The 19055-nt window shown below is 43.5% G+C and overlaps 1 protein-coding gene across 2 annotated transcripts in view; it reads left to right on the top strand.

Annotated features, from left to right (window-relative positions):
- The window catches only part of MAMLD1 (mastermind like domain containing 1), an 83137-nt gene that overhangs the window by 35433 nt on the left and 28649 nt on the right, over window positions 1-19055 (top strand). For both annotated transcript variants that reach the window (XM_027645235.1, XM_027645234.1), the window contains exon 2: window positions 12373-14073. In XM_027645235.1, coding sequence (XP_027501036.1) covers window positions 12373-14073 — 1701 coding nt within the window. The remainder of the gene's footprint in view (window positions 1-12372; window positions 14074-19055) is intronic.

Below are 19055 nucleotides of genomic sequence, written 5' to 3'. Positions count from 1 at the left end.
GAAAAGCCCCTACTCTTTTGAAAGTTTAAGTACTTTAAGAAAGGGCTCAGGGGAAAAAAAAAAGAAAACAAAAAAAACCAAAACAAACAAAAACAAAGTATCTGCAGGTTTTTTTCTTTTTTCTTAACCTGATGCTCAGGTTATGTAATGTGAACACTTTGGACAGATAACTGTGATACTATTGATTGAACACGTGCTATGCTTACAAGGGAAAAATAACTCTGACCAAAAAAAAAGAAGAAATGCAGATGAATATTGCAGACATAGTGCACAGTGTGTGCTGCTGCCTGGCCACTGCCTCCTGTGCATCTCAGCCTTGCCCTGATGCTGTTTCCCCAGTGTTCACACCTCCCAGACATGGCCATACCTGTGGCAGGGTAGAGGAACTAATGAACACAGTTTGTTTGGAAAGTCCCATCATCATTTAAAGAGTTTTAATAACAAGTGTTTGATAGCACATAGTAATGAGAGAGAAGATAAGTGAAATGTGGAAATGAGGAGCCCATTTGTGAAGAACTCACAAGGTCTAAGGTTTTCTAAGGTTTTCAGGTTATCTTGTCGCCTTGAAATTAAATTAGAGCCAAGTGTCTAGGCTCATCTGCAAACCTCAGCTAAGGCACTTAATGAAAAAAAATAGTTCCTTTACATGATTCCCTTCCCTTCACCATTAACAGGATATATAGGATTCTATCAGTACTTCCTCTGTAAATCAAGATATTGTCTCCATGTGCAGCTCCAGCTCGGTGTGGAAAGCATTTCATATTCAAAGCTTTGAAGGTCAGTCATCTGATTAATGCTGCCATTCCCACGATGAGTCTTTTCTCTCTTTGTGGTAACCCTGTAGTTCTGAAATGCCTCGTGCAGATGACACTGAAAGCATTTCCTATGCACTCAGACTTGACCCAGCTGCTACAGCAGAACTGGGGGTGCTGCAACCATTGCAAAAGTTCCTCTAGGGAGTGAAGGAACAAGCTCCAGCCATCCAGGAGGCTTGCTTAAGATAGACCCACTGCAGTCAGCAGTAAGTTTCAAGGCTGTTTTTGCCCCTCTGCTGTACATCTTCCTAGAGTTTTACAGAGACCAGGACCATATAAAATATTCCCAAACCGAGCAGCGTGCTTCATCCTGTGTATTCCAAACTACCTCCTCTGTTATGACAGATAACTGCAGTCTGGCTACAAAATCTGTATCAGGGATTGGTAACCCTCCAGGATGGTACTTGGCACTCAAGAGCTAACACATGTTTTTGTTACATGAGCATGAGTCTAATAAAATGGCTCACTGGTTTAATATGCCCCTTTGTAAAAACAAGGCGCAGTTGGGTTTAGAAATTGTGATGATTTGGCAAGTTCAATTATTAACTTCTCTTGCAGGGTTAAGCTTTGACCAGAAATTTGCCATGAACTTGCAGGCACATCCTGCTAGGAAACAACATGCAGAAATCCTTCGCTGTCCTACTTGATTTATCTGCACAGTGCAAACTCGGAGTGTAGAGCTGTATTTTCCCTGGAGGAAGTCACAGCAAGCTCCATCACCACGCCAGAGGAGCATATTCTGAGGTTTTATTGTTTTAGTACTTCGATATAGTTCTGCTCTGCTCAAGACCGTGCATTGAAGGAAACTTTGGCAGGTCTTGAACTGACGAGTTTTATAGTCCACTTTCACCATGTTTTGGGAGAAAAGTTGGAATGTGGTGAAGAGCCCGAGCTATGTTAGCTATGCAGTGTCCTGTGGGATTGTTTGTGAACACAGCAGCTAAAGATAGAAGCGCACCACAGAGATGCTAAAAATATTGTCCAACTCTACGGTGGTTGTTTAGCATTTGGAGCGCTATAGTTGGCCTTACACAGACAAAGGGAAGATGCAGTTTTGCAATTTGAATATGCAAATGAAATCCTGATCTTGCAAATGTGCAATCATATGCTTGAATCTAAAAAGACCACTTGTATTCCTGAAGTTAAGCATTGGCACGATTAAGAGTTTAATCAGTCAAATACAGTGTCATCAGAAGTCAGTGTGATTGCAATGCAGTGCAGACACTTTGCTTCAAAAAACAGCCAAAAAAAATCACATTGTGTGATTAAGATCAGATCTTTACATTCCACATGTTGATACTTGGAACCATGTTGTCTGATAAATCATCTCTTATTAACGCAGTAGGTTGCAAACAGTTTCTTCTTTACATTTATATGCATGATTTAGTAAACAGTATTTTAATATCGGTGGGAACACATGCTATGCTTCATAGCTTTCAACTGTGTGACCTTTCAAGGCAGAACAAAAGCCTTAGAAATTAGAGTTTACATAAAACCTGAGAAGTGTAGAAAGCTTAAAAGGCTGTGTAATTCACTTCTGCAGCAAGAACACTATTTTCTCTAACATTGTTTGCACAAGTCAGCATTTATGTTGTCAATTTGCAGTGATGAATGTGTGATTAACATTGCTTCTAGGACAGAGGGGAACTGGTATCTATAGCAAGTGGAGAGGTTCTCTGGTTAAAACCCAAGTAACTTAGGCATTGCATATTCTGCTAGAGGGAATTTCTCCAACTCCTGTACATTTTTTTAATTCGCTCCTTTAGTTAATAATAACGAATGAACAAAGAGTGAACTCTCATCCCTGATGAAGTCACTGTCCCAAAATATTTATGGAATCATTTAGGTTGAAAAAGACCCAAAATCATTGAGTCCAACTGATTTATTTCATTGAGGCCAGGATTTCAATGGCTTTATACAGGATGAAGGTGTCGGGGTGCAGCCTGTGTTTGGCTTGGGGTTTTTAGTACCACTGATGTGCAGAATCCCCTTAAAGGTCCCTGGGTAAGTAACAGTTACTGTTCAAAGAGTGTGTTACAGGAGCCAGAACTCTGTGCTGGTCCAGGAGGAAAGGTGTGTCCAAACACCATGTTGCCAATGAACAATGTTCCTGTTCCAGTTGATACACACTGAGAATTGTGGAGGTGCTAGGTAGATAGAGATGAAAGTGGTGGGATAAAATGAAGTAGTGAGAAACAAATTAAATATTCACTCTTCTGCTTTACAAAACATTTCTGCTTCTGTCTGTATGCAGACTTCTCTCTACACCTAGTGGGTAACTCACTAGATTCATCTTTTTTCTCTAAGTGAGGCTTGGTTTTTTGGTTTTGTATTAATCAATATCCTGTTTATTGTTTCATTTTCTGAAAGGCAGAGGAACATCCAGGAGAGGAGCTTCAGGACATTTCCTTTTCTTGCCCATTTCTCCCATCCATCTTAAAGTTGTGTTCCAGTTTCTGATACCACTTATGAGAAGCCTCAAACTGCTCTTTTAAATGTCTAGGTCCCCACCAAGCCTAGAGGAGAGCTCTGGATGCAGTAAGGCATCACTGTCCAGTACAGACAGTCGGTAGGAGGTCACTGGGCTGGCAGTTGTAAAGAGACTGGTGGTAGCATTCGGGTGCAGCCACACAGGGGAGGCTGGACCTATTATTCTTTGGGAGAATAAGTGTGAGTACTTCAGCTGTTGGAACAAAAATGACCTTTTTTTCAGACTGAAATCCCATTGTTTCTTACTGTTCTGTGAATTTCAGAGCTTTTTGTCCCTAGTTTTGACCTAATTGGAAACTTTGCCTCCAGGCTGTTAATTCCCCAACCATACCTTTTGACAAAATGGCACCAGTAGTTTGGTAAAACTGCAGGAGTAAGTCTTCTGAGATTTTAAAAAATAATGCAATATGTAGCAGACAAAAAAGAGTCAACCCGGGTTTTATCTGGTTATCTAGTAAATGGTAAGCTTACCACATAATTTAGGAACATGTACAGCCTGTTTCTTCTACTTGTGGTCATTGCATAACTGTGCCAGTGTTAGGGGATGAAAAAGAGAAGAGAAAAATATCTTACAAATCCTGGGAGACCCAAGTAGCAAAAACATCCCTTTTTGCTTAGTGGAGAGGAGCTGCAATTCTCCAGCCTGGCTATTGCCATGAGAAATTAATGTAGTCTACAAAATTACTGCAAAGTGTTCCACAGGACTTTGAAATTAATGGACTATAAAAAAAGATATAAAACAATAGTGCTGGTATTAAAACTGAGGTAAGATGAGGTAATACTGATAGAAAGGCGTTGAATCTAAGATTGATCTTGATTTATAGCCAGATAGGAAAGAAATGCTCTTGCACTACAGCTTAAAACCAAGAGGCAGAGAACTTGTTCTGTCTTCAGCTGTCTAGTTAATAACACTTGTCATTAAATGGAACGTGGAAGTTACAGCCAAACAATATGTGTGACGTGATTGCTGTAAGTCTTCAGATGACTAATTGCGAGGCATCTGTACAGAGATCTCCTGCTAGCAGCACAACACAGGAGCAAGCAGTAGTCCTGTTCCTCCAGATCCATTTGTCAACAGCAATTTTTCTCCTGGAAAAATTTCCATTTTAGCGGTGCCGTTAATACTGAAAGCAGACGAATTGCTAAGGAAAGACAAGATGGGAAGTCTCTGAACATTTGTTTTGATAGGGCAGATCTCTGTTGGTGCCTCCAAAATGAGTCTGGTAATTCTGTCTGACCTGAAAAGTAGCAATGCTGCTGGTTTGGTTTTTTTTTTTTTTTTTCTTTTTTCTTTACAGTGAATGTTACTTGGTCTCTTGCATGCAGCTGGCTTGTGTGGGATGGCAAAATAGGTATATTCTTGACTGTCGTTTTTCTCCTCGGAACTGGTCCTACACTGATCTCTTCATGCAAGCATTAGTGATGTTTCCTGTAATTTTACAAAAGGGTGTTTAGAAAAAGCTCTCCACAAACTTGCTGCTCTGTAGCCTGTCAGTTGTTCCAGTTTAAAGCAGGATACAGATCACACATATGCCTGTCATTATGAGCATAATTGCATTCACACAAATCAGTATGAAAAAGTATTTTCTTCCCTTTAATTTTTTGTAAAAATTTAGAAATTTTAGAAATTTACCTTAGGTTCATAGTAGTCCAGGTTGAATTTCCTGTTAGTTTCTGTGGTTTAAGCTTATTGTAAGATCACAATTCAGTTCCGGTTTTGTATAGTCATGACGTTTGACCTTCGGGATTTTTGTGCTTACCAGCTAAACGGCCAGGTCTGCAGTCACCTTTTAGAAGTTCACATTTATTTAACAGCCAAACAAGAGACCTGTTGTACTGCAGTGGTGTCACAGGAAAAGGGGATTGATCATAGCTCTGGAGCCATTGTGCAAGGGAGCAGAACCTCATGTCGTGGTCTCTGGCGACACACACGAGGTGGGTCTGTCAGCCCAGACCCCAGTGGTGCACACAGCTCTGCTGGTTCCTACAGCTTTGCACTCACAACAAGGAGCGTGGAATTTAAGGCAAAGCACACACCTTGTTTTCTTTTTTCCTCTTTTAACACAGCTTGAGGTCCCTGATTTACTGAGGGAATAACTGGAGAAGATCTCAATGAGTGGTGACAGTAATGGGGCAAGGGATCATAGCATACTCCTGTCAAGTCAACTGATGTGTGCTGATGGGAGACCAAATTCTACTAATGCAGCAGCAGTGTTTAGGAGGTGTTTTATGTGTGCACAGCTTAAGTAGCAGTTTTGAATCCTTTTTAATATATTTGTTAAAGATGGCAGATTTCATATTGCCACTGTAAATTAGAAATTGGGAGAAGCTCTAGTGTCAGGTAAAAATAATCCACATAATGCATACAAGCTAGCTAAGAACCAATGTCCTTTCATGGTTAAAGTGACTGCTTACATCCCCGGTTCCTCTTCCTACATCCTCCCTTCCAGTTGCCTGTTTCTGTGAGCATGATGAATAGAAGGAAATCCACCCCGTGAATTTTCCCTATTCGTAATCCTTTCTCCACCACCACACCTCATTATAAATGGATCTGCCACCTTTCCAGCCTAAAAGTACCCAACAGCCCCCAAAGCGGACTCTGCTCTAGCACTCCTTAGCTGAGGAACTGGGGAATTGTTTTTTATAAGCACACTGAAACACGTCTGGTAGCTTGGAATCGCAGTGTGATCTCTTTCCTGACAATGTAAAATGACAACTTTATGTCCATCCATGCTGAAATAGCTTGAAATCAGGAGGGTCAAACAGCCTAAAGCAGTGGGAAGAATGTGATTTTAGCTTATGTTTAATCTTGGTGTGGAGAAAGTGAATGGTAGTTTTAATTGCTAGAGCCTCCTTGAGTTCTCCTTGTAGACTGAGATGTGACTTCGATAAAGCGCAGTTTATGTTCCTCCTGGTTAGGTACTACTTTGGCTGCTCACTGGTTGGCAGGAGGCATTTTTTCTCAGCTTCAGGTATATAATGTGAGTGTCTGTTACCAAACTGCAGCCAGCATGCAGGAGCAGAAACTTGCAGATGTGCTAAATGCACTTACTGCAGTGCCAGGTCCTGCTGTAGTGGAATGGGATCATTGCCCATGAGCGTTTGGGCTTTGCTGTTCACGTGCAAGCCAGCCTGTTACCCAACACAGCACGTCTGCAAGGAACTGCTGCCGTTTAAGAGGTAATATTATATCAGATCCACTTTCCAGCCTTCAAACACACAGGCACATTCTCACCTCTTTTCACAAACTGTCCTCAAAGATTAGTAGGACACTAAAATCTATCTAGAGTGTGGATAAATGAGCAATAGAGAGCACAAAACTTTCCAAACTGTGAATTTAAGGCACAGGAGAAAAAATTGTGAAGTTTTCTTGTTTTATATGGAAAATTGCCAGTTCCATTTTCTCATTGCATGACTGTTTTTGTCAGAACAGATAGAAACATTTTGGGCTGATGGGCAGATAGGTCTCGCTGAAGCTTGTTGAAGCCACAGAGGCTGAAGTCTTGATCGCTGAATGCTGCAAACAGTTTGCCTCTGGCAAATACAATACTTCCAGTTTTGTCAGTGTCTAGTGTTTGAAAGAGACAGAGAGTGATAGATTCTCTGGTCAGTTCAGTTGAGCAAACCTTAGACTCAGGTTTTATACTTTGCAGAGAGTAAAAACAGTTTGCAATATGCCTTGAGAAAATACTGGGAAGAAAAGAAGACTTCTACTCATCTCGGGCTTTTGCCTTCCTCAGCCCTTCCACCAAAAATTAAAAGTGCTCTCTCTGTCAAAATAATTCAGATATGTCAGATCTTAGCAGCCTGTTGGTGACCTGGATTTCCCAGGTGTTTTTACTCTAAAAGGCGAAGCTGCCACCACATTAGGAATCCCACAATCTATGGTGAGATGGATGTTTTCCCCACCTGCCTCATCTCCTTTTACCATCATTTCTCTCTTTTCTTCAATCAAGTAAACAAAAAAGCCAACACCTGTGGTTTCCCAAGAGGTGCAGGAGTCTTGAGATTGCTAGTGAAAGAAGGTTATCTGACTCCCGTTCTGGATATCCCAGTCATGGATCCATAAAATTGGATTTATTAAATCAAGAGAGTCTGCAGCAGTGATGCTGGGTGCCGGACAAGGGGCAAGTGGACCAGCTGCTGAGGGGGGATGCGGATGGCAGCATCCCCCTGGTCTCAGTTCTCACTTGGAGTGGCTGCGTAGGTGTGGGAATCACTGCTGTAGGTTGGATCTGTCCATGGCAATGAGTGGGGTGGGGTGGTGCAGATCAATAGTCAGCACCTTGCAGTCACTGTAAATCAAGGCTTGACTCGCTGACAGGCTGCAGGCACCAGGAAGAGGCACAGAAATACCTTGCCTAACATTTTTCCTCTCTCATTTCTGCGTTATCTTGACCTAAATAGGAATCTTCTGGTGGAAGGGGGGGTCACTGTGAGGCTGGAGAAGTGAGACTCTCTGGTGCAGGATGCGGTTGCTCCTTTCTCCTCGATTCCCACCTGCAGGTGAAAGTGTGAGTGACAGGTGGAGAATTAACAGGGCTGGCAGGAGGGCCATGGGGCAGCCTGGATCACAGGGAGAGCTGGGATGGCAGCTGAGGACAGCTGATGTGTTAAGAGAAGAGGAAGGCTGAGTGCTGGCCAGGCAGGGAACCAGTCCAGAGGTGCCCCTTTGATTGGTTGTTAAAATCCAGTGGAACCACCACAGTGGGTATTTATTAACCATTTTTTCTCTCTGCTTCAGTTTTTGTCACTTCCCACCTTCCTTTCTCCCTTTGTTGAGTAATAGTAAGTTACTCAAGGCCAGCACCACCTCCTGAGTCTGGAAGGTGCCTTGAAGCCCAAGGTCACCCGAGCAGGCAGGGCACAGCCAAGGACTGGTTTCTCTTGCCAGGTCTGCCTTTCCCTCCTTGCACAAGAGGAGCCTGTGGAGCACTCTGCCCACACGGAGGGAATCAGTTCTGTGTGGACTGGGAGCATGTGACAAATTAGCTGTTTGTAACCACAGCTGTACAGCTTCCGTGGACAGAGCAGCGTAAACAGTTATTATTTATTCTGGTTGTGCTGCCACTGCAAGCTAACAGGGTTACTCCTGTGTGACTCGGGTCTTTCCCAGAAAGAAAGCCTGCTAGTTTAGAGAGGATAGTAGTGCTGGGATCGTGGCAGTCTTCACTTCTTAAAGCAAACCTGAGATAATGGAGAGCTCATAATCGGATATTCCCCGAATCGGAGGGCCTGCCTTTGTTTCCCAGGTATTCCCAAACAGAAGTTAGCTTGTGCATGCCAGTGCATTTTAATGCATTTTGACAAGGTCGCAAGAGCCCCTTTGTTGCTTGTCTGCTTTGTCCTTGCTTGCACATCTGAATGAAGCTTTCCCATACTGAGCTATAGGCAGCCTCAAGCCAGCTTAGGAGTGTGTGTGTGAGTGTGTGATGCATTTCTAAAATATTTCTCTTCACTTCTCAGGTATTCAGTTTGAAACACAGCTGCCCAATATACTAATCAGCAGAGAAAGGGGAAGAACATATTTTGGTGCTCTTCTCCTTTCTGTTGATTTTGTCAAATTGTGTAAGCCCTCTTGAAAAAAAAAAAAAGGAGAAAGAGTTGGAATAAATTGGCTCCTTCCTGTGGAATCTGGGGCCAGATGAAGAAAATGGATAGTAAAAATGTTTTTGGTAAGGGAAGAGTTTACAAAAAGATAGGCTTTAAAGAGGTGGTATTGAGTCATCTGGGAATACTGCCTGAACATTCTGCAACAAGCAGCTTCTTGAGTTAGTGAGGTCAGGAGCTCCTGGTCCTAAAAGTTGTAGTGCATTGGTGATGCTCTCCTGCCACTGTTGTGGTTGGCATGTCTGAGCTAGGCTGTGTCCCAGTAACATGAAACTGTGTTGCTGTCCCCTGCACTGGTCAGGGCTGCCACAGCAGCACATGCATGGGGGAGCAGTCACTGGGAGCTGGGCAGGAAACTGCTGGCTCCTCACAGCCAGCACCAGCCCAGAGAGTGCTGAGTGGGAGTAACACCCACCTGGGTGTCTGTGGGGAACGCTGAAACCAACCTCTCAGCCAGCCCAAGGAGGGATTTCTGCATGTAGTGGATTCTTCATAAAGTGCCTGGTGAAATACTGTTGTCTGTTTTTTTCATTGGCGATGTGCTTGAAGCGGAGGGCTGATGGCACCCAGGTGTCCCTTCTAACCAAAATTATTCTGTGATTTGTTTAGTTGCTTTAAGGAGAGTTATCTTTTTCTCTCAAGTTGGGTCTGTAGTCAAATCTATCTTAAGCAAAGCAGTGCTACTAAATTCTGTGGAGTTATATCTGCCTGCACTGGGAGAAATTGGTCTTCTGGATTTTATGGTCCTTCTACAAATACTCACCTGGGAAACAGGAGTCTTGATTTTCGAGAGGACATGACACTCAATGAATTTCACTCCCTCTCTTACAGCCAGGCTTCTCAGGAGGGCTAAGCAACAGCATCCTATTTAAAAGTCCTATCCCAGTTTTGGAATGCCCATGCCATCTGAAAGCTATGGCCTTATTTTATCTGTTTATATCTAGTAATAGTCTTGAGGAAATGGAGTTTTGTTTTCCCATCACATTTATTCCCCAGTGCAACAGTTAAAAAGCTATTTTTCAGAGTGTTTAGAAAGCCCACATTTTTCCCCAGTAACTCAGAGCACAGGAATGTCCTATGGCAAAGGAAGAGCTGGCAAGGACATGCATGCCAACATGTCAGCTGGCCAAGGGTGGGAGATCCCCCACCACTTCCTCCCTGAAGGTTCCCAGGGTGCAACTTGGGAACGCACTATGTTTGTTTTGGATGTGTGAAGCCCCTGTAAAGATTCTCTATACATGTCTGGGTTTTAAATATATGTAGTTATGCTCTACCAACATGTTTCAGCCTACGCAGGGCAACATCTGTTGAAACATGCAACCCTGGCTTAGTTTTAGCAAAGAAAATGAAGGAAAAGAATTTCATCCATCATTAGACTAACACTTGGGAGAAGAGTTAGGCCTTGTTCCATTTCCTAAAGCTAAGCAAATTTTGGCCTCATCAGCCCAGAGGAGTAAGCAAATGGCTGATAGTTCAGCAGTGTCTAGCTGTGGTTCAGGGACAGTTTCTCCCAGAGCAGGGATCCCAACCCTGCCCTGCACTGCTGCCCAAAGAGGCATTGGAATCAACTCTCCAGTGTTTTTTGAGCACAACCCATGTCAAAGCAACTCCATAAGGGGTAACTCTTAGGGAGTAAAGGGAAAATAACCATGTGAAAAGGGCTCTGCCCTAATGCCAAAGCTTCTGTGTCTGTTGGTGAGGGTAGATGAACTCCTCCTAAAAGCTGATCAGTAATCCGCAGACTTGCCACGATGGTCATGAACAAATGTATTCTTTCACTCTCCTTCAAATGTCTGTGTAAGCTGGATACCAGCATGGCAATGTCCAATACTAACCCCAAACTGCATCTACAGCCTAAGCAACTGATGGCACAAATCTGCCATGGTCCCTCTGCCCACCAGTTTAGAAATGAGTGATGAGAGGGCACTGGTGTGAGTTCAGCTGAGTGAGCCACCAGGCAGCTCTCCCATGTTCCCAGGTCAGAACAATATACATTTGTGGGCGATTGCCTGAAGACAGGCTGAGTTTAGGGGTGGCCAGTAGCTGTTTGCACAGTGACCTTCATGTGCTCAGTGCAGAAGGAGCCACACATGGTGTACCCACCCTGTGCCCTGCAGCCTCCACGTCACACATCCTGTGACACTGTTGTCTGAGAGCACCAAAGTTGCTACCAGCTGTGGAGTGATTTAGGCAAAACTGTGATGTGTTTAAAAAGTAGTGTAAAATTTAGAAATTGGTCATACCCAGTGCAGCCCTAGAGTGGGTCTGGTTATGCTGGGGTTAGGTGGGAGGGATTTCTCTGGTGATATGAGCTCTTATTAGATGTGAATTTCTTTGATGGCACCAGATGAGTGGTAGCACTGGGAAATGTAGCCCAGAGCTGGGAGAGGCTCTACTGTGAGCTGGCTTAGAGGAACCACTGTTCTTTAGTTTTCCCATTGCTGATCAGATACTTTTCTGAATGCTGCCTCCCTCTATTGATAAACGAGGTCATAATGCTTATTTCCCTTAACTTGAAGCAGCAGTGTTAATGTCTGATTAATCCTGTGACATACAGGTCATGCTTGTTAAAACTGAAAGCCATGGATGATTCTATTTGGAAGAGATTGCCATATGCTGAATTAGTCTGAGAAGTGTTGTTTTCAGTTTCACTTTCTTTATGTGTAGAAGGCAGGTTCCTTTCCCCTAAGATTTGTGGATTTACAACTCCACCATGTCTTGTAGATGAAGATATTTATATAATGGTGTTTTGAAAACACATCCATTTTTATGAATGAGTGGCAATCCTTCAAAGGAGCAAAGCCCACAATGCCTTAGACTTAGAAGAATAAACAAAAATTAAGGAGTTTAGCTGTTATTTACTCTTTCTGGAATCTAAAACATCTGTGATTAGGAAGCTGGAAAGTCTGTTTAGATAGATAGCTGAGAATTTGTTTTGTTTTGGTTTGTTTAGAAAGTATGCCAGTTATTTCAGATGTTCTGCCTATAAAGAATGTAAAACAATTTAGTTGTCTCAGGTCTGAATTTAATCCAAATCACTGGCAGAAGGTCACTAAATTCAGTCCAGAGTTTCATCCAGATCTGCCACTTAGACCTAAAAAATGTTACCATAAAAATGTTGGCATGTTTGTTATGCAGGGAGTATAATGTCTTAATTGAAATAGAAACTATTTAAAAAACTTCTATTACAGTTCACATGACAGACAGTGTTTTATAGCTTTAACATCTGTTTTAAGGCCAACACATGAGATTTAGCCTTTGTCTGATTATAACTCTTTTGATTTCAGTGAAGTAGCACCCATTTAAATCCTGATTGAATTTGCCTCACATGACTGGGTTTTTAATTGTATGATTTGATTTTTTTTTATCTCCAACCCGGTGTTGCAGTATGGACTTCAGCACACATCAGAATAAGGTCAATAATGGATCCTTTCTTCTTGCTTTTATATTTCCACAGTTACAGGGATCCATTAAAAGAAAACTGGAAGATGACAGCTCTCCTGCCTCCAGTGGCGTGCCTGATGTCATTTTCCCAAATGACAGTAAAAGACTTTGTCTCGATGACGTAAACCTTGCCATGGGCCAGGGTGCCAATCCCAACGTGGCGTGTCCAGAAATGCAAAGTTCTCCGTTCTCCACCGGTCACGGCGCTTCTTCCCTGGGAGTCGCGGGGCATCCAGTGCTCCTGGAAAACAATCACATGAATGGAGGTGGCATTGGCTCCCCGTTTTCAGTGGCACCCAACACGGAAATAAATCAGAAGGGGTCAATAGCAGGGCAAACCAACAACATTGTCCACTACGATGAGAAAGGAAACAGCTTGCAGTCTGTGGACCAAGAGCTGCAAGATCTGTTGGAAGAGTTGACGAAAATGCCCGATCCTTCTCCCAATGACCTGGATCTGGAGAAGATTTTGTGCAGCAAGGCTGAAGATCCACTTGGTCTGAGTCATTCTCAACCAAGCATAAGTACCACTCCAAAGTCCTCCCCACAGACTTCACACTTGGAGAACCATGTTGCTAACAAAGATTTTTCTCCGGGCTGCAATCCAACCAGTGGAGGATCTCCTCAGATGAGACCATCGTCTGCTGGAGCCAACTTCCAAGTTCCTCCCTCGAACAAACCTGCTGCATCACCCATCTCTACAGCAGCTCAGAGCAAGAACCAGCCACCACCGATGCTTCCAGTACCCCTGCCCAACATGCCCAGCTCCAACTGGCACGCTCAGCAGCTAAAGCAGCTGGCAGCAAGCAAGCAGGTGTCTGGTACTAAGCAACAAGTACAGGCTCCCAGCTGGCCAACTATGTCTCCTCCTGGTCTTTCTCCGCCTTACAGGACGGGATCATCCCCACACCACCAACCTTTCAGTCCTCAAAATGTCATGGTGTCTGGCATGCCTGCTAATAATTTACCGGGAAACAACATTCAGAGTCCTCAGAACACTCTGCTTTCAAGCATGACTTCCAGCAGCACCCCATCTAATGGCCCCTCTCCTCCTTATGGGTCTGAGAAGCATTCCAGTCCGGCTCTGAACCAGCAGCCCTTCAGCCCGCAGAGCTCCATGCTGCCTGCCCTGACAGCAGCCAGCTTACCAGCTAACAACATTAAAAGTCCACAGAACAACATGGTTGGCAGCATGGCCTCCACAAATACTGGACCTTCTCCACCATACAGGCCAGAAAAGCTGTCAAGCCCAGCTCTGCATCAGCAGCCTTTCAGTCCTCAAGGTACATTAATCTCTAACATCACTCCCACCAGCAACCCCACAAGTATGCAGAACTCGCTTTTTAAATCAATGACTACAAACCAGACCAAAAATATGAACATAATTATGCAGCAGCCATCCAGTAGCTTACAGCCAGGTCTGGTGAATGAGAGCCCTGTTAACCAAGACCAGTTTTCTTTCAATAACACCAAACCACTGTCTCACTTTGCCTCAGAGTCAGCTACTCAAAAGATGTCCCCTCTGACAGCAGGACAAGGACAGCAGTCTCTCATTCACTATCTCCAGCAGCAGCAGCAGCAGTCTCCAGCCACACAGCAGTCCCAGCAGAGCAACAACAGCCAGTTTCTCCAGCAGCAGTTCCGACAGCTGATGCAGCCACATCGGGTGCAGAGACAGATGCAGCCTGCCACGCTGCCATCTCAGAGCAGACAGGTGAGAACATCTCTTCTGTCTTATATGGCTTATGTGAAAATATTGAGTCATTTATTTTTTATTTTTACTTTCTTTGTGTTTGAAACGTGACATCACTAAACTTCTGGGGTGTGTCCAGTGTATACATGGACAAGGCAATAACAAGGTTCTGGTGTTATCAGAGTAACTTTATTTTTTTTCAGTTGTAATATACTGTAATTCCATGCATTGTCTCTTCCAGCCCAGTGGAGAACTTTGTGCTAATAGGCAAAGCACATTTCATATCACTAAAATAATTTTCTTTTATGTATATAGGTGATATTCTTATTGAACTTATAAGCTGTAGAGATACTGTCATTGCATTTTTCCTGTCATCCTTTCAGTGGGAATATCTTCTTTTTATCTTAGTGCCCTTCAACAAATTCACATCCGTGTTATGCTTCTGAGGCTAGAAAAGATCAGGTGGGGTGAGAAGTGAAGTTAAAATATGTCCTTCATGGACAGCAGGTCAAACAGTACAGCTCCCGAATAGCAAAGAGGCGGACTTGAAATACCTGTTACTGGCATTTGCCAGGAGCCATTCCCTGCTTTGGATGAGGGCCATTCCCCACCCATGGTGATCTGCGATACCAATCGAGCTGGTAAATGCAAAAGTGCAGCTGGCAGAAGGGAGGCACAGCCCTGGTTTCTCTCCAGCCACCCTCTCCCTGAGACTCACAGAGAGGTGTGACTTTGCTACTACCCCAGATAAGAGACATGTACTGTGAATGGGGACTTGGGAGCATGGAAGGGCTTGGGGAGTCAGTCTGAGAACAGCCTGGGTGTGAGGAATAAACAGTTGTCTTTTTGTTAGGAAGAACAGTTGGGAACACTGAGCCTCACCACCAAACCAAGGACCTTGTTAGGGTGAACCAGAACTTTGTAAGCAGAGTCCTCCATCAGTTGTGCACAGAGGCCCTCCATCAACTCCTTGGGAAGGACTGAGACACTTCTCTCCCAGCAAACCAGAGGCTGATCTCTGAAGCTCTGCTGGGATCCGTGTGAGAGCTGAGCTGGGGAATGCACTCCAGAGCTGAGGTTTCTTTGCTCTCCTTCCCTGCTAAGTGACTGGTTCTTATGGAGGTGGACTTCTTCAGTGTAGGTGACTTGGTGTTACCTTGTCCTATGATAGCAATGAGAAATAAGGGGCTAGTTACTAAATGTCAGCTTCTTAGTGGTAAATCAACGAGGTGCATTTCCACTCTGCCTCTTTAGGATCAACTCGCTCTCTTCCAAGTTGTACTCCCTCACTTCATACAGCAGCTTAAAACAGGCAGCAGGGATGAAGTGGTGACTCCCTGAATTGGTTACACAAATGTAGAACAGGTAACAATATGGCATCTATGCTGCACTTCAAAGGGTTATCAATACAAGGCCCTAATTAAACGAAGACCTGGAACAGTTCTGTTGCTTTAAGTGCACGAGGACCCTGTTTGTGTTCAGTGAGACCCAAATTAAACACACAGTAGAGGGCCTTGCTGCTTTGGGATCTAGATGTATGGATTCTATGGAAAGGGAGCAAAATGCAGCAGCTTCACTAATTATTGCCCACCAGATGTTTTACTCTGGAGGCAGGTGTGGGTGAAGAAACACATTTACAATGGTTTTTTGCATCTTGAGTGAGGGCTAGTAAGTTGTTAATCACAGTAACATGATCACTTTTGAGCATATATCCATAACCTTTGAGCATTTTTTTGGCTCCACCAGAGTCTGTGGAGTTACAATATCCCTGTTGGATTCCTGAGGTTTCCTATGCCCCAGTTTTCCCTGCTTTGCATCTGAACCACCTCTGAACCCCCTACATAACTGATTAGCAAAAAAAAAAAAAGGGGGGAGAGGGAGGAGGAGGGCAGGGGAATAAAATTCATGCAGCTTCTCTCTAACTGGCCAAAATAGCCCTTCCAGCAACTTTCCTGGTACTCTGCCTATGCTGCATTTTCAGCTGATTCTCACTGTCAGAGAGAGTTATTCTAAGCTGGCTGCTATCAGTAAAGATCAAGGACAGTTAAGACAATGATTACAGGTGATGAGCATTTTACATTTTCAGACTAGTTAGGTAAGCTTATGGTGCCTCCCTCGTTTTACAGGGAAGACTTATTACAGTAATTACACACCAGATGACAGTGCTTCAGTTTTACAGTCTGTTGAGCTGCCGAAGAAAGATGGTGGATGTTCAGGAGTGGAGCATTTTGTAAGATTTTGATAACTTCACTGCAAATCTCATAGAGTGCTGAATTAAAAGAAAAATTACATGGGAAAATTATTGTAGGTAGGAATCTTTGAGAGTCTGAGATACTTGCTATGTTTCTTGGAATCTAGCATGAGGATCTGTCATTTGTCTGCAATAGATTTCTTATTTACATTGAGAGATTGATACTGAATTTTGGGCCCAACCTGCTGTGCACCAGTTTTACTCCGTTATAGTGAAGTAGCCACAGTGACTGTGGTTTGTTTTCCAGTGGTGTACTCAGAGCTGAATTTGAGCTTTGCAGAACCTCAGTGGCAATTCTCTCCTGAGGCAGGTGATGAGTAGGACTTTTCAATATAGAGCAGTTGTTTGGTTAAAAGGCAAAACGTTAAAGATTGAGGAGGCAGGGGAAACAACTTCTTCATCTCAGAAATTAGTAGCCTTCCAGTGGAAAATTGCCCTTTTTTAGCCTCATTCACAGAAATTTGCTCAGAGAAAAATAACACCATTCCCTGGAATGTTGTTTAGTGCTTAAATGTCGTCCCCTTACTCTGTGTGTGTGTGTTTGCAAATGTGACTAAAATTTCTAAAAGAAGGCATAGTACTTTCTTCTTTGGAGCAAGAGGTGCAGCTTTGTACAGAGGAAGAATGTGGATGGTGGCCAGTTGGAGGGAGAACAATAAACCATGAAATTTGATCCTTGTAGCAAGCACAGCAACATGGGGAAGAGAGCAGCAGCCAGGACATAGACCCGGAGTGAGCATTTTGCTGTTGTTTAAATGCATATTAAAGCAAAGACTCCACGTTCCAAAAGCAGGGGGTTACTCCTGGTGCCTCACAGCTCTACCATTCCTGTAGTTAATGACGTATCTCTTAAGTGTAATCAGTCTGTGTCCCAGATCCTGTATTGCCTGGACAACTGGTAAATCTGATAGGGGCTAATCTGCCCCCATCTGAAGCACTGTGTCTGTATTGTTGAGCACTGATGGGTATTGAGGGAGGCGCTGACAGTTTGTATTGTGGGACAGCGCAAAGCCTGGCGGGGGCTCACGCTGCTCTCCTGGGTAAGGGCAGGTTTTCGTTTTATTCCTCTAGGACTGGTGCTTGTGAGTGAAATTGTACTCAAAGGTCTGGACTCGTAAATCCCCAATATAAAGATGGTAGTAAATGCCAGAGAGTCAAAGATAGTCTCCAGAACTATCATACGCAGATTTCGGGCTTTTTTTGGCTGTTTCTGAGTGTGTGAAAAGCTGCATTTGCCCAGGCAGGTTGAATAGTTGGGCATCTCCCTGATTTTCATGTTTAAATAGAGTTTGTACTTGCAGATCTCCTATTCTGGCAAGTCAGATACATTGGGCCCAATTCTGCCTTCAGCAATGCTGGTACAACACGCCTGCTCCCAGAAGAGCTCTTCTGTTACTCCCTCCGGTGTGAGAGCAGACACAGGGCTCTGTGCAGGGAAAGGAGGGATCCCCTCCTCCCTGAAGGCAGCAAAACAAGCTGGTGATCTTTGCAGTTGAAGTCAGGCTGGAATAAAATAAACCCTTTGGGTGGCAATTCCCTTTCCAAGCCCGTATTGATCTGAGTGAAAACTTGGTAGTCCCGGGAAGGAGGGCAGCATTGCCCACTGCTCTGTGTGTGAAATGCTGAGAACCAAAACACAGCCAAAAAGGTTGTTATGCTGGGGGGATGTAGGTAACAAACAGCTATTGTCTGGGTGGGACACGCTGTGCTTCTCTGAGCTCCTCTTGCGTGGTAGGAACTTGTGCTATTCTTAGAGCTCTCCGCATTCCTGCTGACAACCAGAGAGCTGCACGCTGGATTGTCAGTGAAGGGTATATTTGTTTCATCTCCATTGCCAAAAATGACGGTAGAGAAAAAATGATAGGAGAAGAGACACAGAGAAAACTAATATTATTTGCAGTAAAAGTGGCTGTATTTTTACTACATGTGGACTGCATGTGAGATAGTGAAGAACACGCTGAAGATTAAAAAAGCCTTTGAAAAGCAAAGTGTTTCTTTAACTGTTGTAAAAGCAGCAATACATTAACTGAGTTGGAAGAGTAAATTGTAGGTTGCAGAGAAACACCAAAACCCCTGAGCTAGATTAAATAGACTAGGGGGAGAAAATTAAACAAAAAATCTTGTTTCTGACCATGAGTTCTCAAAATATAGAAACAAAACTGAAGAAGAAACACACTGTTATAAAGAGCAAACTGACCCAGAGCTTAGATGTCAAAGGTTAAATAAATATAATGGAATACAAAATACAGCTTTTATTAATATAAACAGAAACGGTAATACCACAGACTAATTCCTGGGTGTCATATGTTATGTGAAGTTATTTCTGCCTGTGAAAAGTCAGTGCACTGTGGCTGTTAGATGAGACCATTCTGATCCAGCAGCACTTTAGAAGCTCTGATGCGGGTTGATGAAAAGTTTGGAAAAGCAGAGAACACAGCCCACAGCATCTGGGTACATACAGTCCTCTTGCAAGTACAGGGAAGAATCGTGGTTCATTTGGGATTTCCAAGATGTCACAAGGAGTCTTGCTAACACATAAAACAACCATAGTATCATGTATTATTAATAAGACCAAAAGTACTGGCCACATTTCATCTGCAGTTTCAATCCCTCATCCTTTTTCTTTTAAGTGTCAAACTTATTTTTAAAGCCACTTTCAATGAAGTTTTGCTGGTATCCTCTCTTCTCTTTTCTCTTCTCTCTCTTCTCTTCTCTTCTCTTCTCTTCTCTTCTCTTCTCTTCTCTTCTCTTC

The sequence above is a fragment of the Corapipo altera genome, unplaced genomic scaffold (assembly GCF_003945725.1).
Source record: "Corapipo altera isolate COAL_440 unplaced genomic scaffold, ASM394572v1 65, whole genome shotgun sequence".
NCBI classification, from domain to species: Eukaryota; Metazoa; Chordata; class Aves; order Passeriformes; family Pipridae; genus Corapipo; species Corapipo altera.
This window is presented reverse-complemented; position numbering and strand designations above follow the sequence as displayed.